Consider the following 25,300-nt stretch of genomic DNA (forward strand, 5'->3'; position numbering starts at 1 on the left):
TTTTTTTTAAACGACATGTCTGAAATTAGCAATGATTTTAAATAATCAGTCATTAATACAACAGACATTTCTCCTACAAACCATGCTACATACCTGTAAACGACAGAAAAAAGCCCTAATTCATATTAAGATAGCAGGACTTCAGAAAACAATGGTGGATGCTCAGCCTTCTCTGAGTATCTGCAAATATACAGGACAAGTTTATTCTCTACAGAAAACAAGCCTTGCACTTAAGAGTCAGCAGCGACACACAGATGTTTCCAGCATTTAACAGTACAACAGTGATCCCTTACGGTAGCTGTAGCACGTAACAGCATTTCCAAGGGGCTGGTTCCTTCCTTCCTTGATCTAAAATACACTGGTGTAGCCTCCTTGTGGCTTCAGGTGCAAGTAAAACTCAAATAGAAATGGTTCTACGTAGGCATCTTGCAAAACTAAATGGCTCTTTTAATAACAAAGTAGGTTATTCCCCCTTGACCCCCATGTTGAGACCCAAAATGGAAGCAATAAATTGTGTTAATTGGTCTTTCCTCTTATGCTTGATGACAGCATGAGAGGAAGGAACTCATTTGTGGAATGGAAAAGATTACTTCATTGAAAGGGTCAAAGAAACCACAAGCATTATCACAGAACGGTACCTCAACAACAATCAGCTGTTTATTAAGGTCAAAGACCTCACTACTCAAACAGAGGACAGCAGCTACTCCTTGCAACCTGGGATATTTAAACTGCAAGTCGGCACTAGCAAGTAAACTTCCAGTGAGAAAACGTAGCATTCTTCAGTGTTTCATGTGGTAAGGCTCGTGATTCTTACTCAATTCCTACCCATCCCTGCCCCAGAAACTAGATTTTTAAAGAACGGGAAGACACGCAAGATGCAGCTGTGTCTGTTTCAAACTACTTCAACTGTACAAACAAAAGGCTCAATGCAGGCAAACGACAGAACACCAAGCTAAGAGACCAAAATTAAACAAATGTCTATGGAAACAGCAGCTTACCCCAGTTTGCTCCTTAAAGTTCTCTTTGCTTAGTCAACTTAGGTGTTGTTAGGTGTTCTAGTTTGGCTGTTTAATGTGCACCTATTTTCTCAGGGAACAAAGAAAATGGTGAATTATGTTTTCTACATTTTTAATTGTAAAGCAATATTATTTTAAGCAAAGTTATAAAGCAAATTTGTGTCTGAATGCTCACAACCCTTCAGATACTGCTGCACTACCTGCTTAAGCCTGTCATGATTCTGAACGTGTTCAACAATAGGAGTTGGCGTTGGTGCTGTTCATGTACACTTGTCTAGCATGTGCACCGCTTCATTTCACCACTCCTTCTCAAAGACCGGGACAAATTGCCACTTTCAGTCATTCTCCTTCCCCTTCCCTGCAAGTGGCTGGAAAAGACAGCTGCTGAGTACCTGAGTGAGAACTTGAGTTTGTGCAAAGGGAGGTGAGGAGGTGACAGGCACTGTGAGCAGAAGCAGGATTACCCCGTTTCAGGTGAGCAACTCTGAGCTGAAGCTTTCCTTCCTGTCCGATGTCTCCTGGAGAGCTTCTCTGGGAGAAATGAAGAGATTAAAACGAGATGCCAGAGGGTAAAGAGCCTTTGGTCCTCCAAAAGCCCACTGATCCCTTGTTTTCGAAAGGCTGAAATAATTCAAATGCTATCACCCATCAGCACAGAAAAGGCAGACTGCACTGAATTCCTTCACACAACTTCATCATGTGTTCTTCTTCCAAACAAAACAAGACTGCAACTTTGGCGTCTTAATGAATGACAGCTTGAATACTAAGAAACACGGTAAAGCGATGTCTCTTCTCACAGTTTATCAGCAGTACTTTTAATAACCAAAAAGGTTCAGACAAGCTTTAATCAAAGCGTGAGTGGTGGTGTATTTAAGCACAAATGACTTGTATTCAAATAATCATTACTAATGTCAACTCAACACTTTCTGAAACAGTACCCTTTAAATGTCAGTGAGCACAGAGCATGTCATCCACATCCATGATGTAGATCAGTATGTATCCCCAGGAAGGTGACAGAATCAGTGTTTACTCATCATGAAGCCCTATTTCTTTTTCAAGTAAAACATTCAGAAAACATTTTGAACATTGTCTTTGACATGAAGTGACGGTAGAAAGGGGAAAAGAGATTTCATCCAGGTGACAAATACTGGAAAACACAAACACCTTTTTAATTCTTTTACTTTTTTTTTTTTTTTCCAAAAAGCAATCAACTGGATTCATGAGTTGGTTGAAATCACACATCACAAAACCCCCTCCAGCAGCTATTGCTTTTTAGATGCCTTTTTATGAGTAGAAACATTATCCTGCAGTGAAACCCTTAGGTCTGCCAATGCGTAACAGGTACCACTCCATATGATCAGAATAGATGTTCAGTTTCGTAAGAACATTTTCTTTTTGCTATCAAAACAGCTATCCAAAATAACTTCAAACACCCCACACTGTGTCTACTCATATAAATGCATATGAATCTTCATGTAGACATACATATATGAAGATTCAAGCTGAAACAAGATCTTTTCAAACCCCATCTATCTATTTTGAAGCACACTGAATAAAAGATTACCTGAATCTTGCCATATATGAACAGTGCAACAAAGTCTTTTATTGCTGACCAGGAACAGTTCCATGTAACAAAGACCTGTGCCCTTGTTCAAAAACAGTCGGATAAGCATCAGACACTAATTATGTCCATACAGTTTAAGTCTGCTTCCTTGTGTACAAACACAAGAAAAAACAAATCCCTCGTTTTCTTCAAAAGTCAGCCTTATTCACTGGGAGATTTTTTTGGTGAGTGAAATGAGAAAGGGTTCTGACACGGTGAACAGCTGTCTTATGAAGTTACCTTACTAAGGAAACAGGGTCTGCAGGAAAAATATAATTTAAAATATACACAAGGAGGCAAGACTGATGAAAAGCTACACGAAACCTTAGATGTACAGCCTTCCTACCGCGACTCTGCAAAACACAAATTGGCTTTCCACAAAAAATTGTAAATAAAACATCTTTTACATGGATTCAAGTGCATAGTTTACAAGTTCAGCCTTATATACCTGTTGTCAGTTTTACAGCAAAGAGGGACAATGTTTTGACAGATGACAAGAGGATAAGCCCTTTATCACGTTTCACTTTTATTGAACATTTTCTGCAAGTGCAGATTACAACCTTGCTTCAGGTTGCACGCATCAACGTAAGCCATGATAAATCAATGCTTTTTGAAACTCAAATCCTAGCGGTAAGTGGTTCGGTAGTGGTTGATTTCTGTAGTTAGAGAAATTACAACAGTGTAACAGTCATTCATAAAAGCAGTATGGTGCAAGAGGCTCTTTGGTGCCAAAAAGTTGTCAGTAATGCATTTATGAACGCTACTGAGTAGAAAGCAATCCACATTACAACTCTTCCTCGCAGTGCTACAGAAACATTACAGGACACTGGAGACTCCCGTATCTTGAGTAGTCTGCGAAGAAATATCACCATTAAAGAACAGCCGTATAAAAACCAAGGAGAAAAGACTCAAATGAGAAAGTATATCCTATCTGTCATCCTGAAACACAGGTCAGGTACCGCCCAGCTCTGCAGCAGGCATGTTATTTAATCAGATTTAAAGTGATGTCCATACTGAGACCTGAAAGATCACTGCCTTAAACTTACGCCCACTTCTATGGGCATTACGTGGCAATGTACTTGCAACACCTAAATCTTCAGTAGCGCCTAAAGATCATACTGCTTACACATCAGCATGTATCCGGAACAGTCAGAACTCAAACACCTAGAATTACGTAGAAACCCCAGATTCCAAGTGAAGTCTAAGAAACCCTAACATAATTTGCAAATTCACAGATCTACTAACTCGTGGTTGTTTTTTTGAAACCAGATGAGTTTAACAAAAATGCAGACTTACTTGTGATTTTTTTTCCAAACTACAATGTATAGGCCGATCCTCGCGTAGATATACACATATATACAAAATTTATAGAAAAAACAAGAGTCCTGTGGATGAGATTCCTAACTTCAGCAAAAGAACACAACACACATGATAAAGGAGAAACAGAGATAAATGGCCAGTTCTGTCATCACAAGCACTTATGGTTCCAAGCTAACTTCAGTCATTATTGCATGCATTAGAAGCCTGGAGTTGCAAGTATCTCTGAGTACAGTTGAACCAACTGACTAAATTGCTCTTCCAAAATATCTCACTTTCCACCTGATCTAAAATTCAAGGTACTATTAAACACGTCAAGTAGAAGAGGAAGAAAAAACTCATGACATTTGCTACAGCATTAAGTGTAGTTAATTGCACAGCTTGGCTGGGTTTAACAAAACTGCAAGTTTCTATTTCAAAATCTATTCCAACTCGCAACACCTGCACAGAAAGAAACAGAAAAGATAAAATATGCAGCTTCTCAAACACTCCTTTAGAACTACAGCATCTAAAATTAAACATTCCATTTCTTTTAAAATGCAAGTTTGCTTCACTGGACTACCACTGCATATCCTACATTTAATCGTGCTGCCTCAGTGTATTTCTGAATACAGCTGAAACATTTGCACCCCCTAGCTGTCATAGGTAAGAGACAGTACTTATATCTAACTTACATTCATTTTCAACTTCAAATTTATTGAGGCAGTTTATATCAATGTATCCATAAAATTATTCAGAAATAACCCAAGTATACCATTTAAACATCTTCATGATTTATCCATTTACACACTCAGTACACAAACAACCCAGCCTCTGTACAGGTTCATCACATGCAAACCACCCATAAAGACAAAAACTTTAATTAAAAATAAGTCACAACTCAGTGTACTGTTTCAACTGCATCTCCATTTACCAAATGGCACATTGAATATTCTCTAAAATAAGATGTTTTTAACAATCTTGTTAAAAAATTCTTGGGCAAAATATTTCTAGACTTAAAAAACATCAAGATTTTTCAAAACACTCAAGATACTATACAACTTATAATAACCTTGAAATAGGTTTACAAGGTTGTTAACCAAGGTATTTACATACCAAATAATGTAAAGCAAAAAATTCGTATTTCTAATGACAAAAAGGTGATGCATTAAAGATTTATGAAATTAAAATTAAGGCTCTTTGTTATAGTTCTTTGTGTAACTTTACATAATAGCCAACTTTGGAAATGTCAGTCTTGCACATTCTTGTCAATCTACTGCATTTAAAGCAGTAGAGTATATTAAGTATTACTTTGAATAATTACATTGCTACTTCTATGTTTGAGCATGCTTTTGAAACACTGTAATTATGAAATATTTACAATGTGTAGCCTTCAAACTTTATGTAAAAGTACAAGTATGACTGTCTGATTTGAATACAAACAACATACCTGCAAAAACTTCTTTAATTCTCAAAATTAAATGCAAATTCCTACAATCTTAATAGGCAAACCAGCTCTGAAAAGTTCTAGTATGTGCCTGAATGTGGACAGAAGTTACGTGAAATAACTCAGACAGTACTGTTTTTCATTTCAGACCGAACTATTCTTTGTATCATACTGTTTTCTTTAAGCATGTAGAAAAATTAAATATTTTTTAAAAAAATTATTCCAAGACCTACGTATGCTTTCAGAGCGATGTCCATAGGTTCCTTGAAAAATCAATACTGTCTAGCAGGTTGTAATGATTGGTCCACAGTTTATTTCAGGATGTGTGTTCAACTAAAAGCAACTTGCTGTTTTTCAACGTCATTTCTCTTAAAAAGCACAGTGATATAAAACACTGAAGACAGAACAAAAAAATGGAATGGTAACCTAAGGATCAAATTCATTAGCCATTTCTCCTACTATATCAAAATTTGTAGTCAGAATTGTCTTTATTGACTTTATTTTTAATTTTTTGTACACAAAGAAAAACATGTTCATATCCATCATGAACAAAAACTTAAAAAGGCAGAACTAGAAGACATTTGTGTCCTTCACCAAAGCAAAGCTGTGCTAAAGGTTCCAAACATTTCCATTTTTAAAATAAATATTTTCTTTTTTTCATTGTCTACATTCCAGTCTTCAGAGCATCACTGGAAACTGCAGCCTATCATGAAATACACACTTTTAAATAGAGTCCCAGCTCACTGCGTTTGGTAGCTTGCCATACCATATCCAGCTTGGTTAGGTATTACAGGAGCACCTTGTCCCTGGGCAGGCTGAGCACCAAATCCACCCATCCAGGCAGCAGATGGAGATTGGCTTAAAAAGGAACAGGAAAAGAAAAAATAAAAGAAAAAAAATCATGCAAGCTAGTCAAGTTATTTACAAGTCAACAGACTAAAAAAAGAACATAAAACACACTTCCTACGCTACAATTTATACCAAAATAGAACATTTTATTCTTCTGTGAGTAATTCAGAAGCCTTTTATATACCAGGCTAAATGCTGCAACATGTGGTTTCTGAAAATGCCATAAGCTTTAAGGGGTGGGGGCGAGTATTGGATACTAGTTACACACAACAACCACCTCCAAAAGGCACAAACATAGGCATGTGCCTGTAATTCCACACAAGTGCTGCAGGAATGCAAAAAAAAAAACCAACGCCTAATTGGCATAAACAGCACTGATAGGTTTATCAGGGCTTCATCTCTTGCCAATTAAACTTTGAGAAATTAAACATCAAGGTTATTTTAGAAGTGTTTTAAAACAAACAAAATAATCTGGTCAATTCTGGTGAGGGTTTCAAGTATTAAGAGTCCAGCCAAATTCTGAAACTCCAAAAGTTAAAAGGTCAATACGTAGTTTTTCCTCCTCAGTCAGAAACCCTTTGGTAAATACCAGGGCTCCACACTTTAGACTTCCCAGTATTCACCAGCACAAGTCAAAATCTCAAACTTCTAGGTAACAGACAAGACCACCACCTGAAACTCTAACACAGAGGCAGTCTTTGTTAACTTTTGAGTCTCAAGACACCCATGTGCACAGAACGTCTTATCACAAAGAAGCCAGAGTGACTCAGCCTACTATTTGGTCCGTGGTAATCATTAAACATAAGCTTTAGCATATAACAAGGCTTGACACCTTGTGCAACCCTTGAATCAAATGAGCCTGAAGCTCAGACACATTATTGGAACACTCTACAAAAAAAAAAAATTAAGTACAATTACTCACTCTACTCCAAACCCCTGTTGATTCCACGCCTGGCCGTACATTCCATATGACGGTACTTGCCACCCGTTGGCCATGTATTGCCCGTACTGTTGGGGATTTCCGTATACTTGGCTCCATTGCCCCCACTGACTGTAATCCACCTAAGGAGAGAAGAATTCTTAGTACCTCAGGTTCTAGAGATGGATTATGTTCCTTTTCAGCTGCTAGAGGCAACACTTTTGACTGTCAGTCACGCTGGCTAAGGCTATTTAGCCATAGTAAAATCAGAAAAGTGAGACAGCACTGAGACCTAATTAGATCCTCGTACTGCAAGTGTGCACACGCACGTGCCTTAAATACCAAGGGACGTTTGGTTGGAGGGTCAGCTAGTCAGCGGTAAGAGGGCTAGCAAGAATCTGAATTACCTCCAAGTTTCTCCCTATCTTGAATCATATCCAGCAGACGCTAACAGATATTCCACCAAAATCACTAGCCCAATTTGATGACCAACCGGAACATAACTGAGACAGAACATGGAATTTCATAAGAATGCTACTACAACGTTCAGTTATTATAATTGGGATGCGTTACAGATAATTGATTGCTTTTGTGATACAAATACAAGAACACACAAAGAAAAGGTTAAAATGCCGTTACCTGTTGGAAGTTTTTAGTCATATCAGGGGACTCTTTACCCCAATAACATTTAACAACATGTCCTTCAATTGTGGTTCCATTAACTGAAACAATAGCATGTGCTGCACTTTCATGGGTTGAAAATCTAAAGAATGTAAAAACAAACCAGTGTTATGCTTCATAGTCCTTTAAGTGGGTTGTTAAAGAAGTGACTCCATACATACAGGAAAATCCAGAGAAGATGATCTGCTTTCATAGATTTTCACCTTTTCAAGTAAAAAGATAGGTGGCCGCTTAAAAGTTCCAAATTTTTCTATGAACATACGGCAACAGCTTTTAAGGCATCAGCTGAAGTTCATTCAAGTGAGATTATAGAAAGATGGAACAGTAGTACCTTAAAATCACTGATTTTCTTTTCCTTTGTCCATACCTGACAAAAGAGTAACCTTTTTCAGGAAACACTCTGATTTCCATAATCTGTCCAAACGGTGAAAAAGTCTGTCTCATAAGTTGATCTACAACAGAACATTTCTGAGTTAGTAGCCCTCTTGGTGTCCTCAAAGTTTCAGCAATTAAAGAAACAATAAAACAAATCATACCTGTTAGCCCAGAAGCAATTCCTCCACAGTAAACAGTACAATTTTTTGGACTTGACTGATTTACTACGTCTTCAAATCTCAATTGTTTTGTGTTATCTGGAAAGAGAGAAGGCTGCTTTTAAGCATCAGGCTAGCAGTAACCAGAGTCCCAGATACTTACCTCATACAGATGTAAGAATTATGCATTTAACAAACATCCAATATTTTATGATAGAGCAGCAGTGCCACCACTATGTTGATTTAACATACCAGAAAAATCTATTCTTTAAGATATGGAAGCCAAACTAGATATTAAATTAAGAGATATGATTGTGGCAACACTCTTTCATTCCTGCATTTAACAATGCCATGAAAAAGAGCAAACACAACATAACTTTACAGAAAGGTCTTACTTTCTTGTGTACTTTTGGGGGCTGGTGGTTTCCGTGTCGCCCAGTTAGTTCTGATCTGACGGCCTCCCAGCCACTGGCCTCCCATGTGTACAATAGCATTTTCTGCATCCTAAAGAGGGGAAAATAAAGACTACTAATACATACAAATCAGAAGTACGTATAAGCCTATGTATGAGATTTGGTTGTCAGTTAATTCCACCAACTGCTAAAAAGTACATGAAATTCTGAAAAAAACTACCTAGTAAGTAGACAAAAAAATCAAACAACATCAAGACAACTGTTACATAGGAAGATGTTACATAGGAAGGCCCTCACAAGCAATTTGGTAAAGCCTTCCCCCTGTTCCCATTTTCTTTACGCAGGACCAAAGCCAACAACAGTTACATACACAAAGATACTTGTTGTGTAAAGGTAGTGTATCAGAGCCTTTGATGGCTGCCCCAAAAAAGTGCAAGGGTCACACAGATGCCAGAAGCAACTATTCAAATGAATGGACTAGAGTTTTAATTATGGAAAACCAAATGATTTTGCCAACTGACTGTATCACCAAGAACATAACACACAAAAGCATATTTGATAGTAACGGATGAAAAGTGAAGAAAGACTTTTTAATCATCAAAATCCCTCACTGAGAAATTGCTTGGCTGTAACCCAACTAAAGTTTATACCACAAAGTACAAGCTGCAGAAGATACGATATAAAACAAAAATGCTTGAATGTGGCCTTCTACAATCTTAATAGGCATTCAGTGTAATAGGCCAAGTTTAGGTAGATTTAAGGAGAAAAGTTGTAAGTTCAGGGAAGGCTGAATGATATGTTAATAAAACACTAATGCTGGGACAGAAATCCACTCAGCTTGCCATTTCCTGTTATTTGCCCCTCCACCCCCCCCCCTTCTGCCCTTTGAAGGTATGCAATTTATGAACAGACATACCTTCTGTAAGTGTTAAAGTCATTGTATGTACGCAACACACAAACAGCCAGAAAAAAACAAACAGTCCATGGCCCACATGGCTTAACATCTTATCTTGAACATAAGCTAAGACAATCTCTAAGCTCACATTGTAGAAAAGGAAACGTTTGCTAACTCTGCAAGAAGCAATCGTTTTTATTTCCCCGCCAACTCTTTTAAAAGAAGAGAGGCAGAGCAAATAGTACATATTCTTGAAATGCTTTTCCAAGGGCACAAAGCTTAAGAAAGGAAGTAAAGCACAAGGGACTAAGGGAACACAGGGACAATTTAAAGGTGAATGGCTTGCATCTCCCTGCCCCACACAGATGGCTTTCAGGACACTCATCTCAAATACGAATGACTCAGGACCCTGATCCTCCTCTTTTAGTTATACAATGGTCATTTTGAAGACAATACATAAATACAATGGTGGATTTATGAGAGAACACCAATAAAAAAAAACTTGCACCCTTGCTCCCAAGACACAGTAACTTCCAACCTGACTAGGAAACCAAACCAGCTCAAATTCATCTCACTGGTAGTCTTGATGATCATAGCTACAACAAAAATGGAACTGAGACCATGCCTTAAGTGTTCCAGTCCAATGCAATTTATTTTCTCATAACTGTGGTGTGCATTAAGACTTTAATGGGTAAGGAAAAGCACCTCATGCTGTCCTAAATGTATCTCTAAATAAACACAACTCAGTTTTCCAAATCATTTCCATATTTTTTTAATTAACTTCAAAATTACCAAGAATGATTTGCTGAGGCCCCTGTATTGCTGTATGTAGTAGGACATGTCACTGAGCTGCAGAGCTCAAGGAAGCAAGTTCATCTGTAGTTCAGTGTATGCCACACACGTGGCAGCATTAGGTCCCCGGGAAGACTGAGCTTTGGTGTGAACCTTAACCTGCCAAACACGAAGCCCTGCTGCATAACTGCATGCACAGTTTGGGACTGAGGGCTCCAGAGCTTCACTTTGTGGGGCTTCTACCCTACCACACCAAACCACACTGGATGAGGTGCAGTGCCTCAGCTAGCAGACCCAAAACACAGCAACCCAAAGCGCTAAGCCCAGGACTAGACACTCCTCTCGCTCTACAAGAGATGGCTCAACAGACTAAGCCAAACTCCAACACACCCAAACAAGCTTTCTACATTCTAGAATCTTTCTTCAGAACGTTCTTGCACCATTACACTCATCTGGATTCTTTCATAATTCTTTCATCCCTTACCACAAATAATGGAAGTTTGATTAAACTCTCTTCTAAACCCAAATTTCCCTTGAGAAGGTCTGTTACATAGTGAATACATAAACAGGAAGAACTAAAAGATGGAAAATCTGCAATTATTTTAGATTTACATCGTGATTACTCACCAGTTTGTTATAAAAAGATACAAAACCATAGCCTTTTGACTTTCCAGTTGCCATATCTTTAACTACCCGTGCATCCCTGTGAAAAGAAGCACAGCTATATGAGGGCAATATTAACAACCAGCAAAATAAAAACTAAAAGGAACCACACACACTGTATTGTGAGCATAATTGTTCTTATAAATTCAGTTAGCCCTAAAACTAGTCATTCCTGAACTCTCCCTATTGCTTCGTTACCTGTTAGAAAAAAGCAGTAGGACAAAAAAAATAACATGTAATAGACATGCAACCTATCCACATAACCTATACTGGCTAAGACTAGAATGTTCAAATTGGAAGTATAAGAGAAACAAAATTTCCTTTTCTAATATTCTATTGGCTAGGGTCCACTAAGGTTTACTGTTCTATAAATTACTGTAACAATTCTATCTAATTTACCATGCATTTTCTAAATAGTTAAATGTCTTCTGCCTAGTGATACAAAATATATGAAATATTAAAAAAATCGAAAAAGAGGAAAAAATAGGAATTAAAAGGCATACATGGCCTGTTAACAGATTTCTTTATTTTTCTTGGTCAATTCTCTACCATCATTTTGGAGTTTGGGCAGCTGTAAATTTTGAAAAATTGACATTTTCAGAAATTTAAGAAAGGAGAATAAAACTAACAACAATGCTAAGCACACCAGTACGAAAACAACAAATTTACACAGAAATTTTAGTGAGTAAGTTAAAATGATTGGAAATATAGAACTGCACTGAATATAGAATGTTAAAATGTAAATACTAAAATATGTATATATAAATAATGTATAATAAGAATAAATAGAAATGAGAAAAAATCTACAACTGAGTTCCAGTGTGCACAGTTCCTTGCAGTTAGCCTTCAAGATCCTGTCCATTCTTATGAGCAATTCTGCAAAATAACCAGAATGCTATTACTTTTAATTGTGACTTGGACTTTAGAAAAACTGCAGGTCTCAGGTATAAATATAGATTGAGAAACAGAAACCTGAATTATTCTCTTTATATCGATTTTTAAACAGTACTACTTACCACATTAAGAGACAAAAAGCAAAGTAAACAAAATAGCAGAGGTAAGATTTATGATTCATTTAAAAATATGCGTACAGAACAAGAGAAAAATAAAAATTTTGTTCTTAGAAATATATTCCTGTGAAATCGTACAAAAACGTTCATGTGCAACTTTAAAGGATTTCTATAAAGATAAACCGATAACAGATTAACGAACTTTTTTGTAGCAGTACTCTTAAATATATACTTTAGAACTCACAAGCATTCTTTTAATGTGAATTATGTTCAATCGAAACTCCAGATGATTTGTTATCACCTGAATTTTCTGAGAGAAGTGTAAAGAAACTCTCTCAACTGGCAGAAGTGTGCATATATTATAAATCCAACATTTTCAAATTTCAATATAATAATCTTAATTCATTGTATCTAAAAGAGTAATTTAAATTCCAATATTAGCTTTTTTCAAGATTTTCAAATGTTCTACAACAATCTGCTTCACAAAATTATTTAATTGCCAAGTGTTCGATACTGCCTCTAAAATGCAGTATGAATGCATATAAAATATGCTGAAGATGCAACATATACCACTTGTAAAGTCACTATTCTGTACACATTCCAAACAATAAAAAAATCACACTTAGAAACAGTAATTAAATTCTAATAAAAAGTTGAAAGATATTAGTATATAAAGTTAAAAGCATATTCCTTTTAGCAAAACTGGAGCACAATTACATTATTGTATATACAAACATGTGATATGAATACCAAGATAAAAAGACAATCCCTCTTTATTGCCCACCCAACACAAAGAAATTAACATCAGAAAAAATATCTAAAAGATAAGCAATAACATTTCAAATCAGAACCACATTTTCACTGTCAGATTTTCTAACTAATATTGGCAATGTTTATCATGATACTTACGATATTTTACCAAAAGGAGCAAATGCTGACTTGATGTCTTCTGTTGTTATTTCTGGACTTAAATCCCCAACGAACACATGGAAGTGATCTGAAAATAAATAATTTACTAATCAAATATTTAACTGCTATCTACAATTTTAACTCCTGAGAAAGTGATGCTCTGCGTACAGCACTGGGAACCAGGAACGCCCACGATTCCACTCGATGAGCAGCAGCAACTAAACGCGTCCACTCCAGTTTCCCCAGTTGTAAAGCAGAAAACAGAAGAATTAGTTTGCAAAGTTCTATTAAACACAAGATGGGAAGGAGAAAAGTTATGTTTAAATGCATTTATGGCAATTACTACCACATGTTATTAATTATTTGTGTAGAAGTAATACTGTGCCATTACTTTACTTACTGGATGTATCTTTTTTCTGGCTACTTGGTGTTGTTGCCCAGTTTACTTTGACCTCCTGAAAATAAGTATAAGATTTAGTATAAATTCATAAAACTCTTACATTTTGCAAGTAAATTTAAGGGTTGGTTACAACTGTCAATGTTTAAAAATCAGCGTTCAATATAAAAGACTGTAGCACTTAAAAAAAAAAAAGAATAATTCCTAAATAAGATTTTTTTTTAAATCAGTAGTATTTTATTCTAATAATATTTAATCTTTCTCCACATCTCTAACACAAAAAATTACCATAGGTTTATTTATTTACAAGAACTTATTTCCCTTAAAATTAAGATTAAAATGTAAAAAAAAAAAAAAAAAAAAAAAAAAACTTACCTTTCCCAAAATTTTTCTCCCATTCATAGCAGCTAATGCAGCAGCTGCATCTCTGTGTTCATAAAATTCCACAAAGCAATAAGGGTCATTGCTTGTATGCTGCAAAACAGAAAATCCAACAGAAGAGTTGACCCTTCTGCTATCGGGTTGCTGAGAAGAAAATCCAGGAAAATATATTACTTATAGCTAGAAACGTTAAGAATGATTTGCATTAGATTCATGAAATAGCCTTTGAAATTACACTTAAATGTAAGAATTCTTAAGATGGGCTTCTTAATGGTCTAGCAACTTCTGAAGCATTGTTTACTTTATGTGAGGTCTCAGTACTGAACTAAAAATAATTCAACTACCAGAAAGGCGATCTGCAGACTGGATGGAGAGGAGGGAAACGGGGAAGAGTAGAGAAAAGAACAAAAAGAGTCTTCTGCCTCCAGTGTATACACATAGCTTGAAAGGTTTGTTCCCCACATGTATTTTCACCAGTTTTCTCTCTCCTCCTGCTTAAAAAGTCTTTCCTCTTATTTGCCTGAAAATCTTTAGTAGACAGCAACCTAGAGGTTGCATATTCTTGGCCTCAAGTGAAAAATGTTACACCTAACAAGTGGGAAATGTCCCTTAAAAAAGGCTCAAAATAATTAATGATCAAGGGGGAAGATACTAATCAACTGATAGCTATTCTCTTGCATCTTGGGTATAACCTGCTTTTTTAGGCTGACTTATATCTTCTTTAAAAACACTAACTCACAAATAAAGCTCCCTAAACCAGGATATGAAGAGCAAAGAACACGAAAGCCTTCAGAACAGTTGATCAAGTAGACAACTACGGGACACTGGACTTAAATTCTCCCCCCAAAAAATGTCAGAAGTACAAGAGGTAGGGCCTTATATCAAAATATCTGCAATACCTATGTTACACGTACACAGACCAGAAGACACTGAACGAGTATAAAACTAAACTTATTTCTTCCATGGACAAGGAAGGGTCTAACAGCTGTTTTGGCATCAATATTCCTCCACATCAACTTTCACCAGTGTCAGGAAGATCACAGCGCTAACCAAAGTTAAGAGTAGACCTTCATCAGTTTTTACTATTTAACTACTGAAGATTCATACAAGCATATATGGATAAAGAAATCCAAATTCTGTGCTGTAAAACTGGACTGCACACCTTCAAACACAGCTCTGTCTAGACCTGAACAAGGGAAGCTATGGAGATCTGATAGCCAAACTGCTCACGAGGTCTTTATGCACCTAAAATGATGAAGTAGTCCGGATTCATCTCAACACTTGCAATACTGGTGTTCTAATGTGCAAAGTAACAGGCAATGAGAGACTATGTATCTGAGATTATAAGAAGGAGTTTAAGTCAGGAGAGCCATGAAGTGCTCTGAAAGCATGTTGACCCCAGCTGCCCCAAAAGAGTGAGCCTACATTCACCCCTCTTCTCATACCGCATTCCTGCTGTGCTGAACACAAGATTTAGGAAACCACAAGTTAGTGCACTTTGTGCTTCAACTGAAGTTTACCCAACGTTACTTTCAGATTGTGGGGAGGTCATCTTTGCCCTAAGAACTCATCTGAACATAAAGCCTCTGTTTTAAAGGCCCAGATCTTTAGGTGTTCAAGATACCTGCAAATGCTAGTCACACCACCCGCTGACTACTACATGCTCCCAAAGTAAACACTTGAAAACTCTAGCCACTTAGTATGTCCGTGCCACATCTTCTACAAATGAGGGAAAGGAAAAAAGCGAGTGGAAAACAACAGTTGGTGCAAACAGCTAAAGAGAAGGGGAAAAAAAAAAAAAGACACACACAAAAGGAAAACATTCAAGTATAAACTCGACTGACTCAAGTAGTAACAATGGACAGGTAAGAACTGCCTAAATGTAACAGCATCTGTGAGAAGTTTAAAATGCAGGGATTAGAAGCAGGGACAATGTCAACAAGCACTTTAACAGTTACAAGCGTGACAGCTGCAGGCCAATTCCAGTCTAGAATCCAACCACTTGAAGTTACCTGGGTAGTCAGTTTCAAGGTGTAACCATATTACTTTGATATGACTGTAAAGGACTTGTTTGTTTTACTACCTGAACAACTAACACACTATACAAAAATGTTTAAAACCTTCAAAGTACACAGGTAAAGGCATAGCTAACATTTGTAGTTCACACTGTTTATGGCTATCACTTTGACAGGTTTACAACTCTACCTGAAAAAGATACTGTCCTCCCTTTTATTTTCTCCATGTAGTCGCTCTTTGAACTGGAGCATAATTACAGGGCATTGCTCCGTATCAAAACCCGTTTCCAGTAATATAAATACACAATTTACGGTACCTCTGAAATGCAAACATACCCTAAAGGATGCACCAAAACACCCCTCCTAGGTACTCCAGAGGTGAAAACCACTGCCCTTTCTATCTTCAAATATGAATTCCCCTCTCATTAAGATCTTTTTTCCAGCCTCCCTTCTTTGTGAAGCCAGGTGGCTTTGGGGCAGTGAGGGTAGACAGTGCACTGAGTAAATGAGTGCTGAACTTCTCAAAATTTCACTCATGATAGAAGAACTAAGAAGAGCACACAAAAAAACAGAACCAAAAATTAAACCTAGCAAAAGTTCTGATCAGTCCCTGCCTGCTAGAAGCTTGTAGGTTATAAATGAAGAAAAAAGGAAGAACATTAGGCAGCAATAAGTTGCCTAGGATATGTCAAGATCACAGAAATGGCTATCGACCCTAAACATATCAGAGTATTTACAAACGTGAGAGAAGAAAGTATTAATACTTACCAACACTTTGTATAAAAACCTTATCTGGGATACTAATGAAGTTTTGTTCTAAGAAAAATTTCATTTAAGAACAGACTAGTGCAGACAAGACCTACTCCAATTTAAAGAAGAAGAGGCTCAGGAATAGCAGAACTTTAGAAGAATTTTTGACTGTCCATCTGCAGGAAAAATTACTAAGATTCATGTTCAGATAAAGTAAGAAATTGAAAAAAATAGCCACAGATAACATTGGAAACATGAAAGCTTTTGAATATCAGAACAAGATGGTTCTGAAAAGAGAGGGCAACAATCCTTTACATTAAAGCAGAATCTCATCATCGGTTGACAGAGCAGATATGGCAGGGCTACCAGCAAAAGTACAGGACTGTGCTCAACAACAGGTCTCTTCTGCAAAAAGGTATCAGAAAATAAAAACAAGGTCGACCCCAGAAAAACAGATTACCAGCAATGTCAAAAGAAGCCCCCCCAATTTTACCCTAAATCGTGTTATCGTTGCTACCCCTCTGGATGTGAAAGGCCTTACCTCTGTTATCATTTTACAGCTTTTGCATGGTCCAATCTGGCTGAATAACTGAAGTATAAGGACTTCAGTCACATCTCTGGAGAGGTTTCCTACATAGCTACACAAGGAAACAAACAAAAGAATTAAACGAGAATTTTTCATACTTTAAAATGCTGTTATTTTAATCCTTAAATGACTGAAAAAATCTCCCTTTAAAATCCCAGGCATCTTAAATTGAAAGACATTATTTACAAACGATTTTATGACAGAGCTTTAATGCAAAATCCATGTGTTCTTTAAATTAAAAAGTTGGCAGCACAACTGAGAACGTGGAACATGAAACAGACATAATACTGGACACTGATATCTAGCACCAAGCCTTTCTTCAAAGAAGTGTCACAAGCAGGAAAAAAGCTGCTCAGGAATGTTGGATAGAACAAGCAACCAACTGGGAAAGATGTTTTAAGTTTCACTTCCAACTGAGCACCTCATCAAGCCCACTTTAATTTGGGTATGAACCCATAGCTAACGCCTCCTATTTCAACAGTAGCTACTGGACACAGACCATGCTGTGCCTTGCAAGCAAACACCTCAATTTTTCTTTTTCCTGAAGTGGGAAACCTGGCGGCTCAGCAACAGGCAAGGCAATCTGTGCAGCACTACGGCACAGGACCGCTCCACACACCATCTAGCTCAACAGCTACCACCTCTGTAAAAACTCCCCCAAGTTTTAGCCGTGTTATTTTAATATCACCCACACTTCTTAGATTTTTTTTTTTTAATTTATAAAGCCTTAGGAATTCCAAAACTTGGAATTGTTTTTTATGAGGTTTAGAGAGAGTCCTACAATTACGCAGATGGTAAAAAACCAAACCTACCAACCAACCGCACACAACAGCTGAGTGGTAGAACCACTCCTAGATACTCTGCTACATTTTAACACTCACAAAAAGTAAAAGCAGGTCACAGAGATGGCTCAGAAAAAAAGCATACAAAACAGAACTCCTTTAAAAAAGTGTGTCCGATTTGTTATCAAACTCAGTTGGGAATGGAAAGGCACGACATGTCAACAGAACTCCACATGGGCAGCCCAAGAGCATTCGTTCTTTACAAAAATAAGGTGTAAGGTACACAACACAAATACAACCGGTAACAAGAACACAACTTCTGTGATTTGGCTGTTGAAAGAAAACACACATTTTATTCATTACACTGTAATCTATAGAAACCTGTAACAAACAAGTTGGCAGGAGCTGCTAACGCTCTTTAGTGAGCTCCACGACCAGCCAGCAGCTCTCAGGCTATGTGTAAGCCCGCTGCGTCTCCGTGCGGCGCTGTAAGGGTGCAATTCTCTCGCCTACTGGGCGTCCCTTGGAGTAAAAGTCTTAAAAGCTACTTCTGTGCTCCACAACTGGGCTTCTGCTTAGCTCCAGCAAAATTACAATTGACACCACTTGCTTTTATTTGAACACCACACAACAAAATGCACGGGGTTTTATGCTGATACAGTTCAAAAGCTGCGTTGACTGCTCCGAACTCGGAGTCCGGAGAGAAGTGCTGCACAAGATTCAGAGCGAGCTTCCTACAGGATGCCACCTCAACACGAACCCATCCCTTACACGCATTCACATATTCTTCACTTTCTTACTAAACGTGCACGAATTAGGAGACATGACTAATGGAAGCTGCATTTGTAGACTGCATTGTTAGGAAGCATTTTGGGAAAGTTACGACGTGCCAAACCGAGGAAGACCCCTTGTAAGACAGCTTGCCCGCCTCGTGGACTTTTCAACTCCCTATTCTGAAAATGTAGAAGATGTGGCTAAGTATTTAACTGCCATCTGAAACCTTAACTAAGCTTGTTAATCATTCACCGAGTTAAAATTGCCAATCACTAACAGTTTTAAGTGGAAACACTACCATTTGAAGCTATTACTAAAATCTGGTGGAAAATCTGGTTTCAAGTAAGAGTTCCCCCGGGAAGTGTCAGTACCGACAGGAACTTGTCACCTGTGGTTGCTGCCCTGTACGTTCTGGAGCAGGGCTTGCTACCAGCGTGCCTGAGCAGCAGCCGTACAGCTGGAGCACTGACACAGAAGGAACACAGGGCAGTCCTCTCAACTTCACCCCTACTGCAAAGTCAGGGGCAGCAAGGAACACAGTAACAACACAGGAAACCAGTCTCAGCATCTTCTGAACATTAGTACTTTTTTCAGAGCTCCAGCATTTCCAAAGTACAATCTACAGAATTCCTTTTGGAATTCCTGACCAAAAATGCCAGGAAAACCATTCCTTCTAAACCCATTTAATTAATTTAAACTGTGCTAACTGCTGGAAGAGATGCCAGGTGGCTTTCCAATCCCAAGGTGTCTTCTGCAAGATGACACATTGTAACCTTCAGCTATGAAGCACGTTGCCTCTGCATAAAGAAATAAATGAGCAGAGTAATTTTGGACCAGCTAATTGTTAGATTCAAAGGGGATGTAAAGTCCTAATGGTCCCTTAATTCTCTAAATGCGTATGATAAATACTGCCTTGATGTTCACCATTACCATGATCAGAAAGCATCAATGCCTTACACAGTTTGCCAACGCTCGGAAACTTGAAAACACACACCCAGAATACTTCACAAAAGGCTCGTGTGACAAGGACAGCATCCACAGAGACCCAATCCTCTTGCAGGACATGTAAAACACGTGAATACACACCACTACAAATTTGAAACACTGCACTAAAGGTCAGGACTTGATGGTTGCTTTCATGTCTTTAACTTGGTAGGCTGCAGTAACATTACCTCCTGCAGTACAGTTAAAAGATGACTGAAAAAAAAACATACAAGTAACCAGCTCCAGGTACCAGGTTTGAATAGTGTATCTCTAAGGAAAGAAATATATTCAACACATTAGGAACGGAAACCTTACCTTTCTGGAAAGGCAAAACGTCTCCGCTGATGCTAATCCCCTGGCACATACCGCCAGACTACTGGGACACCCAAATTTCCCCTTTTTAACCTCAACTTATGCATGATATAACAGTACTTTCTATTCTACTTCATGAAAACAAAGCAAGCAGAAATACACCTAAAGAAAACACATGGCCTTCTAAAGGCTGTTCCACAATATTTCAGCCTCTTTGGCTTGTTACATCCTATATGTTAGTCAGACTTTTTAAAAAAAAAAAAAAAAAACAACTAACAGAGAAGAAGCACTTACTATACTTTTATAGGCTGTTGTCTTGCTTAATGTGACAGAGCAGCAAAGGTTGTGGCTTTTTGTGTACAGGCAATAGGGTTTGTTCCCTTCTGCAAGTTTGAAGCACTTAAATACCAATTAATAAGCACATACAAAGAGACCCATACATATACACACAAATACACCCTGACACAAGTTTCACTATACTATACTTGAATGCTGCTGACAACACAAAGAATAAGAAACTGCATTTCATATGCAACTTCAAATTACTTTGACGACGGACAGTAAAAAAGCTTTCACACTCATACAGACAACATACAAGAAATGGCAGAGTCTACTCAAGGAAGTATTGTAAGGACTAATGCAGCTGCTGGGGTGAAAATTCCTACCAATTCTAATAGCATCTCTCTGAGTAGTGCCAGTGAGCTACAGGAAATAAAATAGGAAGAAGAATCTAGTCCGTAGCCTACTAACAGACAATACCCCTCTACAAGAGGATTGAACTGAAAGGAAGCGTACGAGAAAAGTGAATCCAGCTTCGGGCTCAGAGCTGAAGGGTCTGACACATGCATCCTGTCTAAAGTCCACGACACTTACTGCACAACATGGCAAGGCAACAACCTGCACCAACTCACAGGTACTTAAGAGACTGCTCCTGACATTTTTTGGGATACCATTAATAAGAACATGCAAATTAGGAACTTTTCTTCCCGTTGTCCCTGGCAGCTGAATACACCCGCACCAGAAGAAGTTTCTGCCATCCTAGTCTTCACTCTGAAGTAGGAACAGGATTTGATGAAGCTCACGATGGAAACAGACCCAGCAGTACCCATTGAAAACAGAGCTTTCAGGAGTTCTGTACAAAGAACTCAGAAGCCCGTAGCTCATTTCACAGCTAGCAAAAAATAAAAAATTACACTTTGTTGATTTTCTGCATCACGTTTGACTTGACAGGTGCTGACCAAGATCTAATGCCACCAGGAACAACACTACACAGAAGTCCACGTTTCTCGAGTTATCTGCAAATTGTTCAAAGCAGGAAGGAGAAGTTTTTGGCAGAAAACACTGAATGTTCTCCACGTCTCCATAAAGGCCTATTAGTTATGAAACATGAGAAAAAATGGAACTGTGTGTCTATTTTCTATATTAAGCCTCAGAAGATATTTGGAATTCTTAGAGGTTCATCACTGACCTACCACAACTAAGAACAACAAAGCAATTCCTACAGGTTTTTCTTTAGTATTTCATTTATTCCTTCAGCAAAGACATCTATAAAGCTTCACTTATCAGCCAAGGGCATTATGCAAATGGTCAGGCAGAATAAACAATTTACTCTTTACTTAGGCTTTCTCCTGTAAAAACAAACAAACTAAAGAGTTCAACTCACAATATTATTAGTTGCTCCTGGGGACAGCACATCTTTGATTTGTAAGGAAGATGGTAACATATAAGGGAGAACTATTACCCAGCACAATAACCGTTAAATATGAACTTGGAATTATAAATTTAAAGATATTTCAGATACAAGTAGGGAGAAGAGGGAGGCGTAAGAAACGCTACAGCAAAGTTTTAGTGTTTTATGAAAACAGCCCTAAAAGAATTTTAGGAAAGTAACCCTACATGGCTGTGGTTACTACAGAACTACTAGGAACTGAATGTATATGCTCTTTACTAGCTTGACAAATTATATGGGGAGTCACATGTGTGCAGTAAAACATCCCGGGCAGCTGTAGTGATGGCATTTCAGACATCTTAGCACAAATGCAATTTTTTTCCTCGTCAAGTGACCACAGGCTAAGTCAGGCCACTGCTGAATGCATTGAGGAAGATGAACCCACTTCAAGCACAGTACCAAAACTTCTGAGCGGTAAGTGAACGCTTTAAAATTTGGTCTAGATATAGCTCTTTAAACAAAAGAAACAAGGAGGAGGAACCGATCAGGACCAGAAAAGAGCCCCCAGTAAAACATGGAGCACCTTTGCCCTTTTCCCTCTGCTCATTCTCAAGCAGTGCTCTGGGAACCACTTCCACTCTTTGGGCCATGCAAAGTCAGACCACTCAGGCAGTCAGCACGAATAGCAAAAGCATTGATGATGCATTTATTCAAACTAAGTATCTCCGAGAGCAAAGACTAAGCAGGTACTTCCACTACATCATGAAGAAGTTAACAGAACTTTTGCAGACATAGGAAGGAGAAAAAATAAAACAACACAAATTGCCTCGAAAAGCCTCAAATGCCAAGTCATCATTTTGGTACTGGAAACCAAATTAAGCAATTCAGAGCTATTCTGCTCTGTTTTCAGTAGTTTCTTCAAAGCAGCCTTCAATCCAGAACATCTTTGAGAGCCCTTCTAAAAGCCACTGTCCCTAAAACTAAACAAAGGTTGCATTGGCACCGTCCCGACCTGTGTTTCGCACACGGGCGGCCTGAGCATGGTACTGTCGGGGTGCTAAGTGTCGGAGTGCCTCTCTCACTCGGACAGCCCGGCCGCCGTGCTGCTCGCACAGCACACAGCGGCTGGAGATGCAGGAGATGCCTGAGATCAGCTCGCCCAGCAGTCCGTGTGCTCACGCCTGCCCCGGCTGACGCGCCCCCCCCCCCCCCCCCCCGCTACAAGTTCGCAGCGCGCAACAAAGCCGTACCTGCAGAGTGGCACAGAACTCACCGGCAACAACAAAAAGCTCAAACGTGCGTATTTAAACAGCGAGCAGATGGGAGCCCCCAAGTTACCGCACGCTGTTTTGAGACGCCACCACACAGCCAGCCCCTCGCAGGGCCCTACAGAACCAGCGGCCGCGCTCACGGGGGGCAGGTCCGGCCCCAGGGGAGCCCCGACACGGGGCTCAGAGACACCCCCGGCCCCACAAACACCCGGCCAAACCCCGGAGCACCGCTGCAGCCCCTCGGCTTCCCCCCAGTCTTCCACCTCCCCCTCACAGCTCGCTCCCCTCAGCGCCCGTCCCCTCACGCCCCGCTCCCTCACGCCCCGTCTCCTCACAGCCCGCTCCCCTCACGCCCCGTCCCTTCACAGCCCGCTCCCCTCTCGCCCCGTCTCCTCACGCCCCTTCCCCACTCACAGGGTCCGGGGCTGCCCGTCGTCTTCCATAATGGTGCGTGAGCGCCGCTCGCAGCCGCAGCCGGGGGCAGCGCCGGACGGGGAAGGGGAGGGGGGCGGCTCCGCGGCGCAGGGAGCCGAAGGGAAGGTGAGGCTGAGGGCCCCGGCTGCCCTCGCTCCGTCTCTCGCCCCCTCGCCAGGTCCCGACGGCGCGGCCCGCTCGGCGGAGGGAAGAGACACCACAAAATGGCCGCCGCCGCCAGCCGCTCAGGAAGCCGCGCTCCGCGCAGCCGCGCCCCGCCGGCCCCGCTCCCTGCCGGCCCGGCCGCTCCTGCCCGCTCCGCTCCGCCGCGCCGCGGGGCGCTCTGGGGATCGTAGTCGCGGCAGGGCAGAGCTCGGCGGGACGGACGGGCTGCCCTCCTCCTCCCATAGGCCTTCTGGGTGTTGTAGTCCTCCGGCTGCCAGCGGCCCAGCGGGGGGAGCGCGGAGGGAACTACCGCTCCCAGCATGCCCGGCGCGAGGGGCGAAGGCGGGTCCCGCTCGCCGCAGGCCGGGGGCTGCGCGTTCCGCCCCGCCGTGGGGGCGAGCGCGGGCGGCGCGGGAAGCGGGGCTGCGTGGCGGGCCCTGCTAATTGCCCCCCTTCGTTAGCGCCGGGTCCTGGGCGCTGAACCTGGCAGCGCCCGGCGAATAAAAGTCCCCGCCGCGTGTTGTTGTCGTTGGCTAAAATTAATCGCTTTGGGGTGTTTCGCCTCAGCGCGGGTTTTGTATTTTTGGGACACCCCAAGCTGCCCTTTTGGGACACCCCAACCCGTCCTTTTGGTACGCCCCAAACCACCTCTATGGGACACCCCAAAGCGCCCTCTCGGGACACCCCAACCCTGGCTTGCATAGGGCTGGGGAGTGTGGTGTTGGATCTCCGGGTGGCTTTGGAACGGCACTTGGAGGTGGGGAGGGAAACGCAGCAGAAATGCCACAAAAACGGCACGTAAATCAGGTTGTGATTTACATCAATGACTTGGTTTGACTTTATTCAGTCACAGCTGGGAAGGTTTCAGTATATACCCACAGTGCATGTGCAGCTCCTCGTCGCCATCAGATGCTGCTGGTGCTGAGGAAGGGAGGCCCCACCGGCAGCGCTGGTACCACACGCGCCCAAAGGCCTGGCAAAGGTCCCTCAGCCTGGTTCCTGAGGCAGTTTTTGGCAATTTCAGCAGAGGCATGTTAAGCAGTGGTCTCCTGAAGCTCTCTGGAAGTGCTGTCCTTTCTCACAGTGCTGGTGTTTGGGTATAAAAATTCCCATATTTCCATTCTTCACTTCTTGAGTATCTGAAGTTTTTCCAAGCGCCAGCACCATCGTCACCGCGACACATAATTCACACTGACAAAGGAGAGTAGGTTAGGTTGGACAAAAACAGCCTAAAACTGTTCGAATGGTGCATCAAAACCCAGTCTTCACGTTCAGGGGAACACACAGACAGCTGACAAACTACGGTTACATGCATTACAAATATTTGAGCACGCTGAAATCAATTTTCAGTTTACTGCATTGCTTTTCTGTTATTCCCTCAAAACTTCTGAGAAAAAAAAAAAAAAAAAGTCATTAACATCAAACATAAAAATCCTTGCTAACGCCATTAAATGGTCTCATTACAAAAAATATTTAATAAAGAATTTTCATGGTAACTTTTATTTTTCTTTAGCTAGTAACAAGCTAAATTAGGCATTGCCAATTAGGAAGCGGATCAGAATAACTCTGTATAGGCGGAGTATGAGTTCCTCACTGGCAGAATAATCATAGCGCTTATTCTGGAAGAAATTCAATTTGTGTACACATTGAATATTCAAGTACTACTAAATGCTCTCCCTCTTCCAAAATAGTAACATTGTGAGGAAAACTGCCTATATACTTATCAGACTAGTTATTTTCATGCCTGCTGCTCCCACAGCAATGTTTTCCTAGC

At 40.1% G+C, this 25,300-nt stretch overlaps 1 protein-coding gene across 3 annotated transcripts; it reads right to left on the reverse strand.

Annotated features, from left to right (window-relative positions):
- On the reverse strand, positions 1–23,668 carry TIAL1 (TIA1 cytotoxic granule associated RNA binding protein like 1). 3 transcript variants are annotated; one of them, XM_035329337.1, is made up of 12 exons: positions 23,362–23,668; positions 17,111–17,207; positions 13,799–13,948; positions 13,427–13,481; positions 13,027–13,114; positions 11,072–11,147; positions 8,740–8,848; positions 8,348–8,443; positions 8,179–8,263; positions 7,770–7,893; positions 7,134–7,273; positions 1–6,220 (listed from the first exon to the last, which is right to left on the reverse strand). In XM_035329337.1, exons 1-12 carry the CDS (start codon positions 23,388–23,390, stop codon positions 6,103–6,105), a joined length of 1,167 nt encoding a protein of 388 aa, XP_035185228.1. In that variant the 5' UTR covers positions 23,391–23,668; the 3' UTR covers positions 1–6,102. The 3 variants fall into 3 exon arrangements, with proteins under 3 accessions (XP_035185228.1, XP_035185229.1, XP_035185230.1); XM_035329338.1 differs by having other exon boundaries at positions 13,799–13,897; positions 23,362–23,667; XM_035329339.1 differs by lacking the exons at positions 13,027–13,114; positions 13,427–13,481; positions 13,799–13,948; positions 17,111–17,207; positions 23,362–23,668 and adding an exon at positions 11,611–11,683.
- Between the last annotated feature and the right edge of the window lie 1,632 nt (positions 23,669–25,300).

This window comes from Oxyura jamaicensis, chromosome 6, assembly GCF_011077185.1.
Source record: "Oxyura jamaicensis isolate SHBP4307 breed ruddy duck chromosome 6, BPBGC_Ojam_1.0, whole genome shotgun sequence".
NCBI classification, from domain to species: Eukaryota; Metazoa; Chordata; class Aves; order Anseriformes; family Anatidae; genus Oxyura; species Oxyura jamaicensis.